At 39.8% G+C, this 17,984-nt stretch overlaps 1 protein-coding gene across 2 annotated transcripts in view; it reads left to right on the top strand.

Annotated features, from left to right (window-relative positions):
* The window catches only part of Efna5 (ephrin A5), a 273,718-nt gene that overhangs the window by 222,655 nt on the left and 33,079 nt on the right, over window positions 1–17,984 (top strand). For both annotated transcript variants that reach the window (XM_048331333.1, XM_048331332.1), the window contains exon 2: window positions 6,925–7,217. In XM_048331333.1, the coding sequence (XP_048187290.1) occupies window positions 6,925–7,217 (293 nt within the window). The remainder of the gene's footprint in view (window positions 1–6,924; window positions 7,218–17,984) is intronic.

Genomic DNA, 17,984 nt, shown 5'->3' with positions numbered 1-17,984 from the left:
CACACATAAACAACATAGACAGAGAAAAAGAAGTGATAAGTTAGTGTATTAAGCCACTGGTAAATTTTAAATATCTGGCCAGGAGAATTATTAGTAGTACTGTTACCAACAATTATCAAATTCAAGGGCTGGGAATATGGCTTAGTGGCAGAGTGCTTGCCTAGCTTGCATGAAGCCCTGCGTTCGATTCATCAGTACCACATACACAGAAAAAGCCAGAAGTGGCGCTGTGGCTCAAGTGGTAGAGCACTAGTCTTGAGCACAGAAAGGCTCAGGGACAGTGCCCAGGCCCTGAGTTCAAGCCACAGGACTGGCAAAAAAAAAAAAAAGGCAAAATTCTCACCATTCAGAATTTATAACATGTCAGAACGCCATTGGTTTTTCATAGACAGCATCCAAGTCTTAGTTGCAAATATTTCATATATTACACTTCCTTTTGTGTAAAAGCAGCCTACATTTCATCTGAAAAAGAATGAGTGGGCTGTATCTCTGAAATTCTTCGCAGAGCAGATGTTTAGCGTTTTTATTGTGGTTTGTCTTCTGAAGTTTGTCAGTCTTCATTTCTCTAGGAATATTAGTTAGGATAGGTTGGAGATGCTGACATTTCTGATTGGCCTGCCTGATCCTTTATGTTACATCCTCCCGCTTTCTCAGAGGCCACAGTGATGGTCGGTTATCTCCATGTCTTCAAGATGGGCATGTTTTAGCCTATGAGAGAGAAGTTTAACATTAACAACACAAATATTTGCTTAACATTCTTTCTGCTGAGACCCCAACTTTGCTTTGCTATTTGAGTTTCATGCTTTAACCCCTGCAAGAAAAAAAAAAAGAGCATCCTCAGATTTAGGGTAGAAGAAACATAAGGCTGGCGTGCATTCTGTGCTAAAGAACAGAAGGAGACGAGAAGAAGCATGTTCTGCAACGGAGGCTGCTGTCCTGCCCATCACACACAAATACATTTATAAACCAAATCCCGTGCCTGTGACAGGGCCCATTAAGCCCATTCAGGACAAATGCAAAATTTCTCTGATAGAAAGAGACATCTTATTCTGAAATTAGCCCTTTCTATCAATAAAAGTAAAATTAAAAGACACAGCCCCCAAGATACATTAGCTCTAGATTTAGTAGAAAATTGGGGAGGAACCCTAAGCTGATAACTTTGCTTAATCTTGGGCCATAAATCAAATCCTTCTTTTACATTTCAATTTCACAGTGTAATACATCAGGTTTGCCTTGTAATTAAAGAAGTGACATTGAAGTTCTGCTCAAATCGGAATATTAAAACAATCACCTCTTGACAGATTAAAATACGTTTAAAATGTAATAATCAACCGTCTAGTTGGTGAGAAATAATATTTTCATTATTGAATCCTTTAAGGCATTACACAAAGAGGGGAAAAGTGTCTCACAGCTTCTGAACTTCTCACAGCATGGTCTCCTTTCCGTTGTACTCGTCCTGTATTTATGAAATGAGGAAACTTCATTCAGGAGCTGCTTGATAAAATCCCTTCATATGTATTTCCTTGGGAACAGGCTCTCTGCTGTACCAGCAACGTAGGCTAAAGGCCGCGCGTGAACATTTTAAATATGCACCGTACCCTTCCTTTTCCACCTAGTAAAATGAAGTGCATTTTGGCTTTAGCAGATGAGGATGGGCTGAGTCGCTGCAGGAGAAAGTGGCTAAAGATAAACTCTGAGGTGGACTGTGATGCTGCTGCTTTGCACACTGAATCCCAGGGCACTGCTTAGGTGTCCTTTCTCTGTGGCCTCCCCGACTGTCAATATCCACAACACAAGAGCGTGTGATGGTGGAGGAATCCAGGTCAGTGCCGTGAAAAGCCATTCATTGAGAAAGAGAACTAGGCAGCGTGATTTGCCCTATTCGCAAAGAGGTATTCTAGGACAGGAAGTGAGTAAGTAGACACTTTTCATTTGGGGCTGAGAAGCAACATAAGAGTCCTCAATGACTTGACGTTCCTTGTGGTTCAGACTCACTAATATCATCAAATGATGGTTGGATGATAGGCTTCCTGTCTCCAGATAAGGAAGAAACAATGTCGCCTTTATTTCATTTGAATTCTGAGATTCAAGTTATGATTTCACTTCTACCACACAGATTAATAACTTAGAAGGAAAGTTTCATAAAAAGGCTTTTTTATTGTTTTATTTTTATTAGTGTATATTAATTACATGATTTGGGAGAGGGCTTCATTGTTTCGTCTTCATCCATGCACAAGATATACTTTGATCATTTTCCTCCTCTCCGTAACTCTTTCTTATCCTGTACACCGCCCCCCTTTATAATCTTTCTTTGTAATTTTAAACAAGTGACTTTCACTGTGATCTGTCTATACATCCATACAACATACGTCAATCATTTATTTCTCTGACCCTTTTCCCCCATTTGCTTCCGACCTGATAGTCAATCATTTATTTCTCTGACCCTTTTCCCCCATTTGCCTCCGACCTGATAGTCTCCCACTTAACTTCATTTCCATTTTTTTTGTTTGTTTGTTAGAATTCGACTCTCCACGTGAGAGAAAGCATGGGGTGTTTGCTTTTCTAACTCTGGCTTATTTCACTTAACATGATGGTCCCTAGTTCAATACTCTATAGTATGTAAATGAACCACGTTTCTGTCATATCTTCCCTAACGTTCATCCTAACTGGAGAGGTATTAACAGTGGTTTTAAATTAATAATCAAATGGCGTTTAGCCATGGGAAGTTTCAAGGTGAACACTACAAGGCAGGTCTGCTTTTTGTGCATGTGCACACTGTCCAACTCGAACCCCAGCTTCGTTACTTTGCCAACTGTTAACTCCTAAAATAGGATTTTTAATCTAAACCTTTATGTGGTCGCCTAATTCATTTCTGGCATTTAAGATGATTACAAAGAACTAGTTGCCATGTTGAATCTTATTCTTCTTAACCAAAACAACCTTCTCATAAAGTAGGTAAGGCCGAGTTTCAACAAGTCCACGACCAAATTTAGTTCCATGTGTAAAATATATTTGCGCCGTTGGACAGTATATGTAATACTCTATGATATGTGAGCCATTGATCTGAGCAGCCAGGCAACCCTGTGAGGGACAGGGACCATCTTTCTATGTGTGTTTGAGATGTTTCCATCTCCCCCACCACTTGCAGTATGACAGAGTAGTCAGGACTTGACTCACACACGATTGTCTAAATGTGGCGAATGCGCGGGCTTTTACATTTGAACTGTGGTGATGATTTAGTTGAGACTGTACTGTAATTATTCCAGCTTTATTGGTATGTTGCCAGATATCATAGTTAAAAAAAAATATGCAGTCATCTCCAAGAGGCGAGAATCACACAGGGATGAAATTAAGGAAAAAAAGGAGAGAAGACATTTGCAAACCTCTAAGAAATTTACAGCTCCCTTACAAAGTGACTGTGCTCCCCATGGCATGTGTAAATATTAGCATTCAGAATCGTCCTTTCTAAATGTGAATTTCCTTTTTTAATGTGAACTAACACTCATGGAAGCTGTTTCCTGATTGGGGAAAAAAAAAAAAAAGTGCCTTTATGTGAATCCACGTGGAAGCCTGCTGAGCAGGGCGGCACTTCCTTCTGTGAAAGGCTGCCGTGCTGTTCATGACGCAGAAACTAACCGTGCCATCTGAGGCTCGTTTGAAAGGTTGATCGATTTCCTCGGCTGTAAACGTAAGAGTTCAGGACTAAGCCGGTGGGAAGGGAGTAGGCCTGGGACACCTGGTCGCCTTCCCCCCGCCCCATAAGTTGAACAGTTGGTTTACAGCATGTAGTTTTGTACGTCATGCCATTGCATTGGTTTGTCCCCTTCCCTGATTCCAGTACTCATGTATACAATATCAGTTATAGTGATATCAGGGGTAAATCCATGGAGAAGAAAGACAAAAGAAAGTGGTTTTACCCTTGTTGTTGTTAGTTGCTTGAGTTCTTAATCTCAGTTTTCTTATCCTTCATCGGATGCCATAAGAGCGTGTATTCTATGGAACCGTGAGATTCTTCATAGTAAGGCTGAAAATGAATGGTTAGGCCATGCTTTGTACTCAGAGATGGTGATTGAGTATACTGTTAGATTATCTAATCTTCAACTTTTCTTTGCATTGAATTTGATTTAGTTATGCAGATGATTTTTATGAACTTCTATTTGCCACCGTTTTGTGCTTATATTGTCTGGTGTTTGAAGTGTACATTAGTAAACAAATGTATGCAAATTAAAGCTTTTTGAAACAGAAGTATAAATTGACCCCCTGGTGAATTATCATCTTTGTCAGTGGACAGGAAGGTAGAAATACTAATTACTGGAGCAATCGCATGCACAACGTAAAATGTTACTAGAAATGTACTAGAAAGGGTCACCCAAATGCTGAATTGGTCTTCCAGACCCAGTTTGCCTTATTAAAATTTTAGTGACATTAACAATGATAAAAGATGGAAAAAGATAACTAAATTTGAGGTGTCAAAAATTGTGACCATTTTTTTTTTTACTGGTTATAGACCAGAGGAATGATAGAATAAAGAAATATCCGAATGGGTCCATGTAATGACAATTTTAATTTTAATTTTCACTTTTCAGCCGTGCCAAATGCTTGTAGAAGCTAAAACGAATGACACTCAGGGAAGGAAAAACTTCCCCCTTGAATGTCTTTAAAATCCATAATAATAATATAATAATATAAAGTGCATCTGGGCATGGCCTTGTGCTGTAGCTCTTGCCTGGCTGCCATCCAGAGCTGTCAGGCCCCTCTTGAGTGCTCATGATTCATATCCCAGCATCCTTTTATCTGAACATTGCAGTGTCTTTTCTTTGTACTTTGGCAGTGATGTTACCTTGATGTTCAAAAATCTTTTAAGAGCAACAGTGTTTTCCTTGCATCTTGACAAATCATTGTCTGCCAGTAATGAAGAAAAAGTAAACCTGTGATCATTGTAAACATAGAGAAATAAATACTTGTATGGTTTTTCTTAAAGTGGTTATCTATTCGGGGATGCTCTTAACGGAAATGTGAGTATTCTGACAATATGTCTTATTCTTCATGGATCAATCACATTTGCATTCGTAGGGAGTTTTTCATATTTCTTCATCTGTCAGTTGAGACATCAAGGCAGGTTCTCATTATTATTCTAAGAGTTAAGGAGACTGAGACCCAGGATGATTTGTGAGTCTTCTGCTTAATCACTAGCACATCCAATGCTTAAATTGAGGTCTAGTCACTAACTATGAGTGGTGCCTTCTTTTTGTTTTTAACAAAATAATATTTGTCTTGAGGAAGAGAATCTCAACTTTGTCAGTGAATATTTAGCATCAAGAGCAAAGTTGCTAAATTCCTATGACTGCCAGAAGTCCTTGGGTCTTACATTTTACAGAGAACACGCCAGAAAACTAGAGAACATGAGGAGATCACAAAGCTATAATGATGAGGAACCCAGAGATAACCCATACAACCTGGATTTTCATGTCTGGAGAAAGAAGGCTACAGAGAGACAAAGCTGACATCTCTAAGTGTTTTATGGACTACCTTGTACAAGAGGAATTAGATTTGTTCTTTGTAACTCCAGGCAGTAAAAGAAGGATCACTGGCTGGAAATTACACAGAAGCAGATTTATACTCGATATAAGAAGAAACTTTCTAACATTTAGAGATGTCCAAAAATGGAATTGACTAGCTCATCATCTCTGGGAAGTGTTCATGCTGAGACTGTCCAAGATTGAAGATTATATGACTTTATGAGCATGCATTGCAGCAGCAACACAACTTTATGATGAAACCTTTCTGAGGGTTCAGGGAGGAATTTCCTTGCTATCTAAAAACAAGAGGGTTTTATAGGCTTTTCCACCATCATTTTAGACTGAGAAAGTTGTACCCATAACAATTTTGGTTTCATACATCACTGTGTCCTGTGAAATAGTTTTTTCCCTGGTTGGGGAAAGATGTTATTTAAATCAGATAAGATTAGAATTGAAGCAGACAGGCTGGGGCCAAGACTCAAGGGGTAGAGTACCATGCATTTAAACCTCAATATTGCCAAAAATAAAAATAAAATAATTAAGACAGTGTGGTATTTGCAGCAATGGGGTGTGTGTGTGTGTGTGTGTGTGTGTGTGTGTGTGTGTGTGTGTAGATTTAAACTATCACAGGTAGAATTTGCCATGATTTTGCTGTTGTCACATGATTTGTTGATTGGTGTCACTGCTCACCAGTACAGCTCTACACATTACCTATAAAATGAAAGAAAATGGGAGAAAAAATAAAATAAGTTGATGCCATAAGCATACTAAGAGCACTGAACTCTAGAAACCGGTCTGTGTTCCAGGGCTTGTTCAACTGACACTGCTTCTTTCTGGCTTCAATGTTTCTTATTCTCTAAGATGGAAGTATTCTAGGAATTTTCTTCCGAACTTTAAATTTTTAGGGTGCAAATTCTCCCAATACTTTAGCTCTTTTTCTAAATTTGCATATGAAGTTGAAGGTGGTCCCAGGATAGGACAGAAAAAAATTTCGTAACTTACTGTTCTTTAATTTGCTCACTCATTTATTCAAAAATGTTAATGAACTGAAACTAGGAAATACGAAAATTGTTCTCTCTACATATGATTTGAAGGATGAAAGAAAAATCAAGAACAGCTAATCATAGAGTGGCTCAGGTTGAAAGAGTGTGACTCTATTAATGCGAAAGAAGCCCTTCATTTGTAAGGTGTTTTGATGCCAGTATAGTAGAATTCCTCTTTAACATCGCTTACGGATAGGGGGCTGCAGTACTGGAGACCAAGCCCCAATCATAAAGACCTTCAGCAAGTACTTATTGTCCTGGGCCCTTTGGATGAAGAGTCACTCCGAGTTCAACACTGAATTCGGTAGAAACCTTTTCCTCTATGAATCGTCTCATTGTCTATTTCCTTCTTCTCCCAACAGATTCCAGAGGGGTGACTACCACATCGACGTCTGCATCAATGACTACCTGGATGTGTTCTGCCCTCACTACGAGGACTCCGTCCCCGAAGATAAGACGGAGCGCTACATCCTCTACATGGTGAACTTTGATGGCTACAGTGCCTGTGACCACACTTCCAAAGGGTTCAAGAGATGGGAATGTAACCGGCCCCACTCTCCCAATGGACCGCTCAAGTTCTCGGAGAAGTTCCAGCTCTTCACACCCTTTTCCCTAGGATTTGAATTCAGGCCGGGCCGAGAGTATTTCTACATCTGTAAGTACACAGAGATTTACCATGTTATTGGGCAGCTGCGAGGACCGAGATTACATTTTTTTTTTTAACCCGTGTTTCAGAGAATCGCAGTGCTGGAGTCTGCATTGCAGATGTCTCCTTGTAAATGCATATATCATGATCCCCAGATACATTAGCTAGGAATTGAGAGTACAAATTAGATTAAAGACACAGTGCCTCTCCCACTATGAAATTGCGTGTCAGCCTGTTCAGTGAACCACTGCTGACTTGAATTTCTTTTAAATGAAAATTGCCAAGACTTTTCTGAAGCTCGGGAAAAGAAAACAAAAAAGATTCCTGTAAAAAAAAAATTAAAGGAAATAATTAAATTTACATAACTTGGAGTCATTGGATTTCTTCTTCAGGTGTCAGCAATATCCTTTCAATCATCCACATTTTCAGTGGAGAATGCCAAAATGCCTGCACATGTCAGCATGCTGACGATAAATACTGTGCACCACAGAGAAAAGACAATTATTAAGAGCAGCTGTGTCTTTAAGCAGGCGAGTGTAAAGAAGTATCCAGCAAGAGTTTCAAGGGAACGGGTGCGAGTGAGTTTCTCACCTGTGAGCATTGAACCATCGTCCTGAGAGAATGCTAAAGTTTTCTTCTCGGTCACCGTGTCAAGGCTTACGGTCTTCTCCATTGCATACAATATTACTTCTTCAGACATCATACTGTTGTATAAGATAGCTAAAATGCTTCCAGCAGCCTTATATTCTTCCTCGTCATCAGCTTTAGAGTCAGGATATGAGGCAGAGCCTGCGATTCTGTGTGTATGAAGCTCCCAGGCCATTCTGGTGATGCTAGCCTATGGGCCCAGGATGGAATAGCCAAGTTCTAGGAAATATCTGCTCAGGTAGTTTGGTTTGTACCTGGCCTTTCCTTTCATTAGTACCAGCCCTTTCTACCAGCATCCCCTCGTAGTTCATTGTCAACTGAAGCAGAAAGCTTATTTGTTCCTAGAGCACTGATTGAACAGCTCCTCTTGGCTCAAGAATACAGGGGGCGTAAGATGGAAAGAGTTTTTGGAGAGACCTAGTGAGAAGCAGACTTAGAAATAGGCCATTAGGGTAGAAATAGGCAACGGGTGAATAAAGATAAATGCAGAGAGCAGTAGGAGCTGGGGAGAAGTTGAGTCTCATCTACATGGAAGAATCAGGAAGTATTGCGGCGCTCAGTGTAATTAGCGTCGACTTTTCACCCCAACTTGCCAAACAGGATAAAGAACATTCCTGTTTTTCTGACTCATTTCTTCAGTCCAAATGTTTCCACCCACATGGTTCACATCTACTGTGATTTCCAGCTCTTCTTTTCCAGAAAACAGCATTTTGTAATCAGTCGAATATCACCATCACCACGACTCTCTCTCACTTACATTGAAATTGGATTTTAAAGGGAAATTGAGCAGTACCCGTTTTATTATTTCCGTACATATTTCAGTTGTTAGTCATGAGAAAACATGGAAAAGCCTTGCTGCTATCTTACATTTGATCCACACATAAGAAAGGAATATTGCATTCCACAGATTCAGGAAGCCTTGGCATACAGAGAATTCACATTCTCTTTTGCTCATTTCTTTTTTCCTTTTTTGTACTTTGTGAAAGAATCACAGTGAACAAAGGAGAAAAACGAAAGAGAGGGCTTCATTTGTAGATCAGTATCTTCTCAGTTGCATAGTTGTAAAGTATTACACCAAATGTAAGATGAAATTACTACCAATATTGAGATTTCCCTATTGGCCTCTTAAATTAACAACAAAAACAACCCCCCAAAATGAATAGAAAACACCAAGATGGGTAACATACCCACCAGCTAACTAGTTGATTGCATGATTATTAGAAATCATAGAACCTATTGAGATTCATAAGCAAGATGTTATTATTCAGATCTACTGTAGTGCTTATGACTGGGTTTTTCCTCATTTGTGGTTAAATTCAATATTTCACTAAAAAATCATTATGTGTCTTCTATAACATTCATTTAACGGAGTCATTTAACTGTCAAGGGCTCCTGTCAAAGTAATTGCTCCAAAATGCTTCAAAATATCAAGAGCTTTTTGCTGTTCGCCTGAGTTTAACTTAAATCACTTTTTTTAATGAAAGGTAAAATAGCACAAAATTAGCAGCAAAGTGATGTTCATTTACAAGAAGTATAGTGGTCTGGTGTTCAATTAAACTGAATTTTCAACCACATTTTCAACCTGCAAAAGCATCTTTCCCTCTCTTTCCAGTGGTGAGTCTCCTCTCTTTCATTACTGAGAGCAATAGCAGAGCTAACATGGATGTCTTATCATTGTTTAATGTACTGTGCTCCATAATTAAACTAAAGGATTCTTAGGGGAGAATTGGCCCTCAGTTGAATTTTCCTCTCTCCTAATGTGCGTAGAATGAACACGACGATTGGGAAATGGCTTTTTTTTCCACACTTATTACCTTACAAGAAGTTGGGTTGCTGATCTCAAGAACAAGCTTGACTGTCGACCAGCCAGTTGCATGAAATGATCTTGCTAAAATGGAAGTACATTTCAGCTCCTCATGGTCCTTCAGCTTCTCCACAACAGAGACAGAGACAGAGACGAGAGACACACACACAGATAGAGAGGGAGACAGAGAGACACACAGAGAAAAAGAAACCCTGTAGTTTACTGTTTACTCTCTTGCTTCATAGTGCTAGGGGAAGGCTTTAGTTGTGACGTAGTGTATAAGAATACAGATAGGAAACTTTTACATTTTGGGGGAATGGAAATGGAATGTCTCTTAACAGAATCACTTAATCTCAGGACACATATCAGATAATCCTTATCAAGTTCCAGTTTATTTTCAACTAGATTTTTCTTGTAATGGCCAGAGAGCTATATGAAATAAAGAAAATGTAGTAGTTGAAAGCGTCTCCTATGAAGTTAACAATTTGTCTTTAAAACAGGACATCCTTCCCAGTTCTAGATCCTTTATTCACTCCCAACCACTCCCTCTATGCCCTTAGGAAGTAGATTAGCTAGTTATAATCTATTTTACTTATTTTTCGGGTACGGTCTAGAGGTTTTTGCCCTGTTTTTGCCTCTCAAACATCCTTTCCACAACCTTATGCCTTGCTGAGAGCACAGATACACACAACCATATTCAGCATATTCATTAAGATGATGATAAGAGGGGTCTTACTAATTTTTTGCCCCAACTAGTCTCAAACCAAGATCCTCCTTTGTCTCTAGGATTATAGACATGAGCCCAATACTGGTTTTAGTCTACAGAAGTTACTTTGGTAAGAGACTGGCATATTAAGGTAATTACAAAAACTCTACATTTTATCAGTGATAGCTTGGCAGAGCTGCTGATTGATTAAGGTAATAGTCATTTATAGAATTCCTAAGGGAAAGAGTGATTTTAGAACCTTCACAAATACACTAATGTTAGGAACTTCAAAAATACTCATTTTAGAAACGACTCTCATACATATTAGCCTAATGAGAAGATGTTCAGAAGAACTTTTTCTGCTGTTATTTTAAAATCAGAAGGTATAAAGAGTTATCATTTAAATATAGATACTGCAGGCCTTACTATCCTCAACTTATATTTTATCTCGAGTTCTGCAGCTTCAGGGTAAGAGCTGACAGTGGCAAAAGAGCCTAGGTATCTATAAATACTAGCCTGGCCGCGGAGCTTCTTACCTGTGATCCCAAGTGCTTAGAACGCAAAATGGGGATTACTATTCAAGAGCAAGTCAGTTCCCCACCTAAACTCGTTAAAACCCAAACCAAGTGTTGTGACATACCCCTCTTATCCTAGCTAGGTGGAATGCAGAGGTAAGAGAATCCAGGTCCAAATCTGGTCTTGACAAAAGCAACAAGACCCGACCTGCAACCTAACTAAAGCAAAACAGGCTAAGGGTATTTGCTTAGCAGGCGGGAGACCCTGAGATCAAACCCAGTGCCACCAAATAAATCTGCATTTACAGGGAAACCCATGAAAAAAAAAAGAAGTGTGAAATTGAGAGGTGTGTTGAAATTGTTAGGCTAGCTCTGTGCGTGTGTGCGTGTGTGCGTGTGTTGCTCTGGCAAATCACCATCATCTGTGGTTTCTACTAGGGCGGCAAGTGTGAATGTGATTTCCCTCCACTGATCTGTCAGAGCCCTTGGGTTACTTCTTGTCTTACCCAGGCAAAAGTACACTCTGCAGTCTGCCCAGCTCAGACAGCCCTTGGCGGCTCTGACATCTACTCCTTCACTCCTCCTCCCCAGTGCTCCTGTCTCTCTCCCTTCCCTCCCACGCCTCGCATCTGTGTAATGTCGACCGGCCGGCCTCGGGGCCTGGGCAGTTCATGGTCCTCTCCCTGAGCTTCCAGTTGCAACGGAGTTTCATGACCCTTGCTCTCGTCTCTAGAGGTGTGCTCAGAAATGTCTTGGTCCGTGAGGTTATTCTGACCTCCCTGGACAACGCCTTTCTCATCCCCTGCGCTCCTCACTGATCACCCCTGACGTCATACATCACTGTGCCCCAAGGATCATCGCGCTCTTTGCCATGCCGAAGGCGTTCTGTAAAATGAGGTGGATGCAGGGCCTACGCTATTCTAGGCCCCCTTCTAACACACTGACATGCCTTCCCCTTTGACTAGGTGAGGAGGTGAGGCACAGGTCAGGAATCTGAGGAACGTTCACGCAGATCAGAAGTGGCTGGTGTGAGAAGAAATCGAGTAGGCAGCTGAAAGGAGTGAGAAGATAAAGTCCTAGGGCTGGTGTACTTCAGCAGGAAAAATACATTGTATGGTCAGGAAAGATGAAGTAGCATTCTTGCTGGCATCTACTGTTAGAGACTACTAAACTAACTCCTCCTCTACTAGTTCTCTCTACAAATCCCAAGCAATTACCAGAAAAAAAATATTAATCATATCTATACATATTCAGCCAAAGAATGCTTGCCCCCTCCAGAAGGTACCCCAGCTGCATCTTTCTAGAAGCCAGGAAAGTTGCATCGAGTTTACTTACTGTAGAGCATCCCGACCAAACCATGTTTGCACACTTGGTTCACAAATGGATGAAGTGTGATGAGAAACTATTAAGAGCAAATGTCCTTTTCTGATGATACTAAAATGGCAGAATTCTTCTAGAACTTTCCCCGTCTGAATGCAAGCTAGGGACATGGACGTCTGTGAGTATTGTTAACACATCCACTGTATGTAGATACTTCAGTGCATATGGTTAATTGGTAATTCTCTGCTTTGTATATTTTAAGTAAAACTTTGCACTTTGTCTTAGGCCATGCAACAAGTTTAACATGCTCTGGGCAGTTGTTTTTGTTTTTGTTTTTCTCTTCTTAAAACAAGACACCTAAGTCTGCTTCAGAAATCATTTGGTCATACAGTACAGCTATTGATCATCTTTTACATGTATGAGAATATTCAGTAAAACAGAACAATCAGTATAAAGGGGAAAAAAGTAACTTCACTTGTCAGTTAAACGTGTTCCAGAAGCTTTTTTGCAGGTGTGTTGTTTTGTCACTTAGAGGGTAGTTTCTCACAGAAGTGTTTATAAAATCAGGCAAGACTCCATAATCTGGAGACGCCACTCAACTAAAATATTATAAAAAGCTGCAGACTTCCAAGAAAAAAAATGTATTGTAGACGCATCAGCTAGAAGAGCTACTCTGTAAATAATATTGGGATAAATAGATGTTGTAAGAACAAACTACATAGAAAAAAATTAAAACTTTACACTTTCATCTGTTAATATTTTAAGAAAAGCAGCTCAGCTGGAACCCTCGGGTTTTACAGAGCCCTTATAAGAAGTTTGCTACTTTCTTAGTATGTTTTTTAAAATCCTATGTTGAATATACATAGCATCTGACAAGAGTAGAATATACAGCCTCCGGTGAGTGTAACTTCAGATTTGGAACTTTCTCCTCTACTAATAATAGTTATGGCTCTGAGTGATTTACTTAACCTCACCAAGCTTCATTTCCTTCATCTGTAAATTGGATTTAATAATGATGCTATGTCACAACCTTTTTGTCCCCCCAAAATTACGTTAATGAAATGATTTTAGACATATCAGTTGACTTCTAAAATGATGACTTCTAGAATCTGCATACCAAAAAGTACATCCTTTGAAAAGTTAGTGCAACTTGAATAGCCTAGATACAGTTTTATTGAAAAAAATCTTAACTGCCTAAAGATTAAATTTAAAAACCAATTCTATATTATCAAGTGGCATTGTGTTAGAATGAACATGCCTAACAATGTCTTCTTTCTTCTTTATATGTCTGGTTTTCATCGGTAATCTACGTTAAGAATTATTTTGTTTCTGACAGTTCATAACCATCATTTTTTTCCTGAGTTTTCCTTATTGAATGAAAAAGTGTCAAAATGGCACAATTATCAAAGCAGGAGGTAATCGCTTTCACAATTCATATTATTTTGCTCTTACAAGGGAGGTGACTTTTAAAGACAATGTGTTTTCTTAAAATGAGCAAGTCAGGACTTACTATAGTGCTTGTCTGCACATTTTACTTTTGTGATTGGACAATTGTTTTGGGTTACTGGAGTTTTATATTGGGACTATTTTCTCTAGCATCATTTCTGAGATTTAAGAGGTTTGTACCTGACCTTTCCAGTAAGACTGTCGTTAAATACTAGCTCAATTTCTCTATTTTTTAAAGTATGTGCCTCCAAGCTTGGTATTTTAAGGTACATTTATGTTAAAATGGAAAAGAGTTGGATGGAGAGTGATAGGAAGTTGAAAGTTTTCAATATTTTCTACAATAAGAACCTGAAAAACAATTTTTAATGCTGTTTTGGTTTGAAAATAGGCAAATAGGATGAGCTGGTTTTTCTCTACATGGACACTGGAAAATTCGGGGTATTGTATCAGGCCTCTATCAGAAAGCAGATCTTATATTCCCTTTGAATACTTGTGCATGCTTTTGGTGAACCTGCGAGATGACATCCTTTCATTTGAAGCATGAGTTTAGAGAATCGTGTCTGTTTCAAGTTGTCCCTAGCCATCTTTTAGGAAAGCATGAATGGATTTCAAGTGCTCTCAAATGAAGGTTAAATAAAGAACCTGGAAGGATATTTAGGGACCACAGGATATTTTCCTGTGTTCCTTGTAATTGTATCCTCTGAGAAACGAGTGTTTATTGCCAGGTCCACTAGCGCATGCGCACCCTGTGGGCCCTGTGGGGGGCGGTTGAGAGGAGCCTTACCTTCAGAGGCTTTGCTTCTTACATTTCCACTTGTCTGAGCGAAATTAAAGGGAGGAGAGGCCACGGAGGGGCACATGGAATATTTTTAAACGATTCACTATTCGTTACATCTTGGGCAAAATTATTTAATCCACTAGTGAGAGTTTCATTTAGAGTTGCACGCCCTGTTCTAGCCCAACGCTAATCCACAGGTGTGTGTGGAACTACTGTTAAAAGAGTCAGAGAAATGAAGGCTCGGCCTGTGGAAAAAATGACAAGTAGAGCAAGCCCCGCTGTTTAGCACATGTTGATACTGAGAAGAAGACCCTTAACGTTGCAAAGAAGACCTAAAAAGCTATAGAATAAGTGGAACTTGATGGAAATTCATGGTTATCCGTCGCAAGAAACTGAAAACTCAGAAGCATCCTTCCCGTTGTTGGGACTTGTCAGAGGTTGCGACGTTCAGATAAGAAGCGCAAAGCCAAAGTCATCTGTAGTCGCGCTGCCTTTAAGACTGCTGAGGTAGCGCGTAGAGTTCTGACCCCGTAGGGGCAAGCGGGAATTATGTCACCTTTGGCTTCTTTTTACCATAGTGAGAGTAAATGCTGCAAAGGAAATACATTAAAGACTGTTCTTTTTTATCCTAAATGTCAAATGTGGCCACGTCAGCTAGTGAAATAACACACCTGATTAAGTGAATAATTTCACAGAGACATGCCAATGTACTAGTTTGGTTTCAGTGTTAACTGGACAGGGTTTAATGAGCTCTTCTAGCATGTGCATGGATGGAGTTACATAGAGCAGATGCTGGCAGACGTGGAAATAACACACCAGTGACACTTGGAATAACAGTGTTTATACTTCATTGACTTTGGGATGTCAGCATGCAATTCCCTGTGCTTCCCTTCCTAACCTATTAAGGCAACTGAACTTCCGTGGGGTGATGTCCAAGTGTCATTTGTCGTAAATTACAAACATGCACACCCACTTCATAGTCAATCTTCAGAAAAAGAAAATCCTGATGGTATAGACAACTGAAATCCTATCCATGAGCAACACACACACAGGTGACGCCTGCTTGGGGAAAACAAAACAAAGCAAAGAGAAAAGTGCTGTGGCCTCTCCTCAGAAGAAATACTGCGTCCACTGGCCTTCCCATTCATCTCTCCTCACTCTACTTCAGCAGAACGGTTGTGCACCTCTCGGCTTGGAAGTTGTCATACAGCCTCACAGCAGGCTTATATTATGTACAGAGTTCTTTATGAGGAAATATAAATCACCACAAATGAGACTTTTCACAGCCAGAGATATGTAGAAATTGGTGTCAGTGCTTTGCTGGCTTGCTAAAAAATATCTCTAGGCTCTGAAGCTCCCTCACAACTTATCCCTGCTCTCCACCCTTCTGGGAAGCAATTCTCCAAACTTGAGATTTATAATCCAGAGAGCTGATAGTGCCTATAAAGTTTTCTATTTTCTCTTTTCTTTAATATTAATGTGGAGAACAAGGCATTATCATTCATTATTTTAGTCCGTGAGTATCCTGTGGGCTTGAAATATGGTTTCTGTGCGTATCGCTTACCTCTGTTTAATCAGGGAAATGTGTGGATTTTGGCAACAGGCTACTTTCCCACTGAATGTTTTTAGGCAGATTGTATAAAATCCACATTAAGAACAAAACTTTAATATATATACTCTAACCCGGTTTGCTTTTAAAATGTAAAGCTTTACAAAATATTAATTCATTCTGAGGCCCCAAAGTAAAATGATCATGAATTGGAGACTAGCCAGTCAGTCTCCAATTATTGTTAGAAATGGGAATGATAATATCTCTTCATTTTACTATTTTCAGAGATGTACCATACTTCCACTAGCTTTATCTATATTACGGTTAGCCAAGTTTAGTTTTTTCTTAGCCTTTCCTTTCATATGAGTCTTTAAGAATATATAACATGCATTGGGTCAATTTTTTAGAATGAATATTGTTTTTCATTTGTATTACTTCCTGTTCTAGGCTTCTAATATAAATTTACTTTATCTGATTTTTTTTTTTTGGCCAGTACTGGGCTTGGACTCAGGGCCTGAGCACTGTCCCTGGTTTCTTCCCGCTCAAGGCTAGCACTCTGCCACTTGAGCCACAGCGCCACTTCTGGCCATTTTCTATATATGTGGTACTGGGGAATTGAACCCAGGGCCTCATGTATACGAGACAAGTACTCTTGCCACTAGGCCATATCCCCAGCCCCTTTATCTGATTTTTTAAAAGGTATTTTTAAAAGCTAATTGTTCTCCTAAATTGTTACATATTCCAACTTAAGTTGGAATTGATGAGTTTCACTGAAGGCTGTGATTTGCTTTGACAGTTTCAGGGGAACCTCACCCTATGAATTCATAAATTCTGACTATTGTAGGTGGAATTTGAAGGAACAAATCTAAATAAGGAGAGAAAACTAGAAGCCAAAAATGTGGATAGGCAAATGTTTTCCTTTCAGTAAATTGCTTTAAGGTCTTTCTGCATATATATGAGGCAGTTTAGTTCAGCCTTTTGCTAATGCTTACTCATGCTTTGACTAATAACAGCTATCCTAATATTTGTTCTGATAATTGCAATTACAGTGATTTAGCATCTATTGCACATACTTAGTACTGGGCTCAGGACCAAGCAGTGTCATGCTTCAACTCACGGAGTCCTCATCTGTGAGGTAGGGATTCTTGTCTCCATTGATAGCTAGGGAAGCCAAGGCTCCAAGAAATTAAGCAGCTTGCTTAAGATCACATAATTAGTAATCATGTCAAGACTCGAACCCATGAAATATGTCTCCAAAACCTTAGTTTCTTTAGTCTCTTCCTTCCTTCCTTCCTTCCTTCCTTCCTTCCTTCCTTCCTTCCTTCCTTCCTTCCTTCCTTCCTTCCTTCCCTTCTTTCTTCCCTCCCTCCCTCCCTCCCTCCCTCCCTCCCTCCCTCCCTCCCTCCCTCCCTCCGTCCCTTCCTTTCTTTGTCAGTCCTGGGGCTTTGGCTCAGGGCCTAAGCATGGTCCCTGGCTCCTTTGCCCAAGGCTGGCACTCTACCACTTGAGCCACAGCACCACTTCCGGCTTTCTTTTTCCTGTTTATGTGGTGCTGAGGAATCGAACCCAGGGCTCCATGCATGCTAGCGCTCTATCACTGAGCCACATTCCCAGTCCCCTTTATTCACCTTCTTCATAATAAAGTGGTTGCTTTTTGTTTTAGCTTGGGGTTTTGTTTGTTTTTTGTTTTGGTCCTGCCAGGAACTCATACATGCTAAACATGTCCTCTACCACGAAGTATACATTCCAGCTTCATAAATATGTTTTTTTAAAAAACTTAAAGGAAGACAGATTACAGACAATATTGGGAAAACATTTGCAAGTCCTACCTCTCCTCCTAAATCCACTCTAAAAGTAGCTAATGCAAAATACACACGAAAATGTCATGTCCGTTTATTCCTGAAACTCACTAAATGGTTGTATGAGTTTTAAAACTTAGTAGATCACTATTGAATGGGTGTGTGGGGTCAGAATCCGGTAGCAGAAGATGTGTCCTTGCTATCACTCCTT

Source organism: Perognathus longimembris, chromosome 22, assembly GCF_023159225.1.
Source record: "Perognathus longimembris pacificus isolate PPM17 chromosome 22, ASM2315922v1, whole genome shotgun sequence".
Lineage (NCBI taxonomy): Eukaryota > Metazoa > Chordata > Mammalia > Rodentia > Heteromyidae > Perognathus > Perognathus longimembris.
The sequence above is the reverse complement of the archived record's forward strand: the minus strand, read 5'-3'. Positions and strand labels throughout refer to the sequence as shown.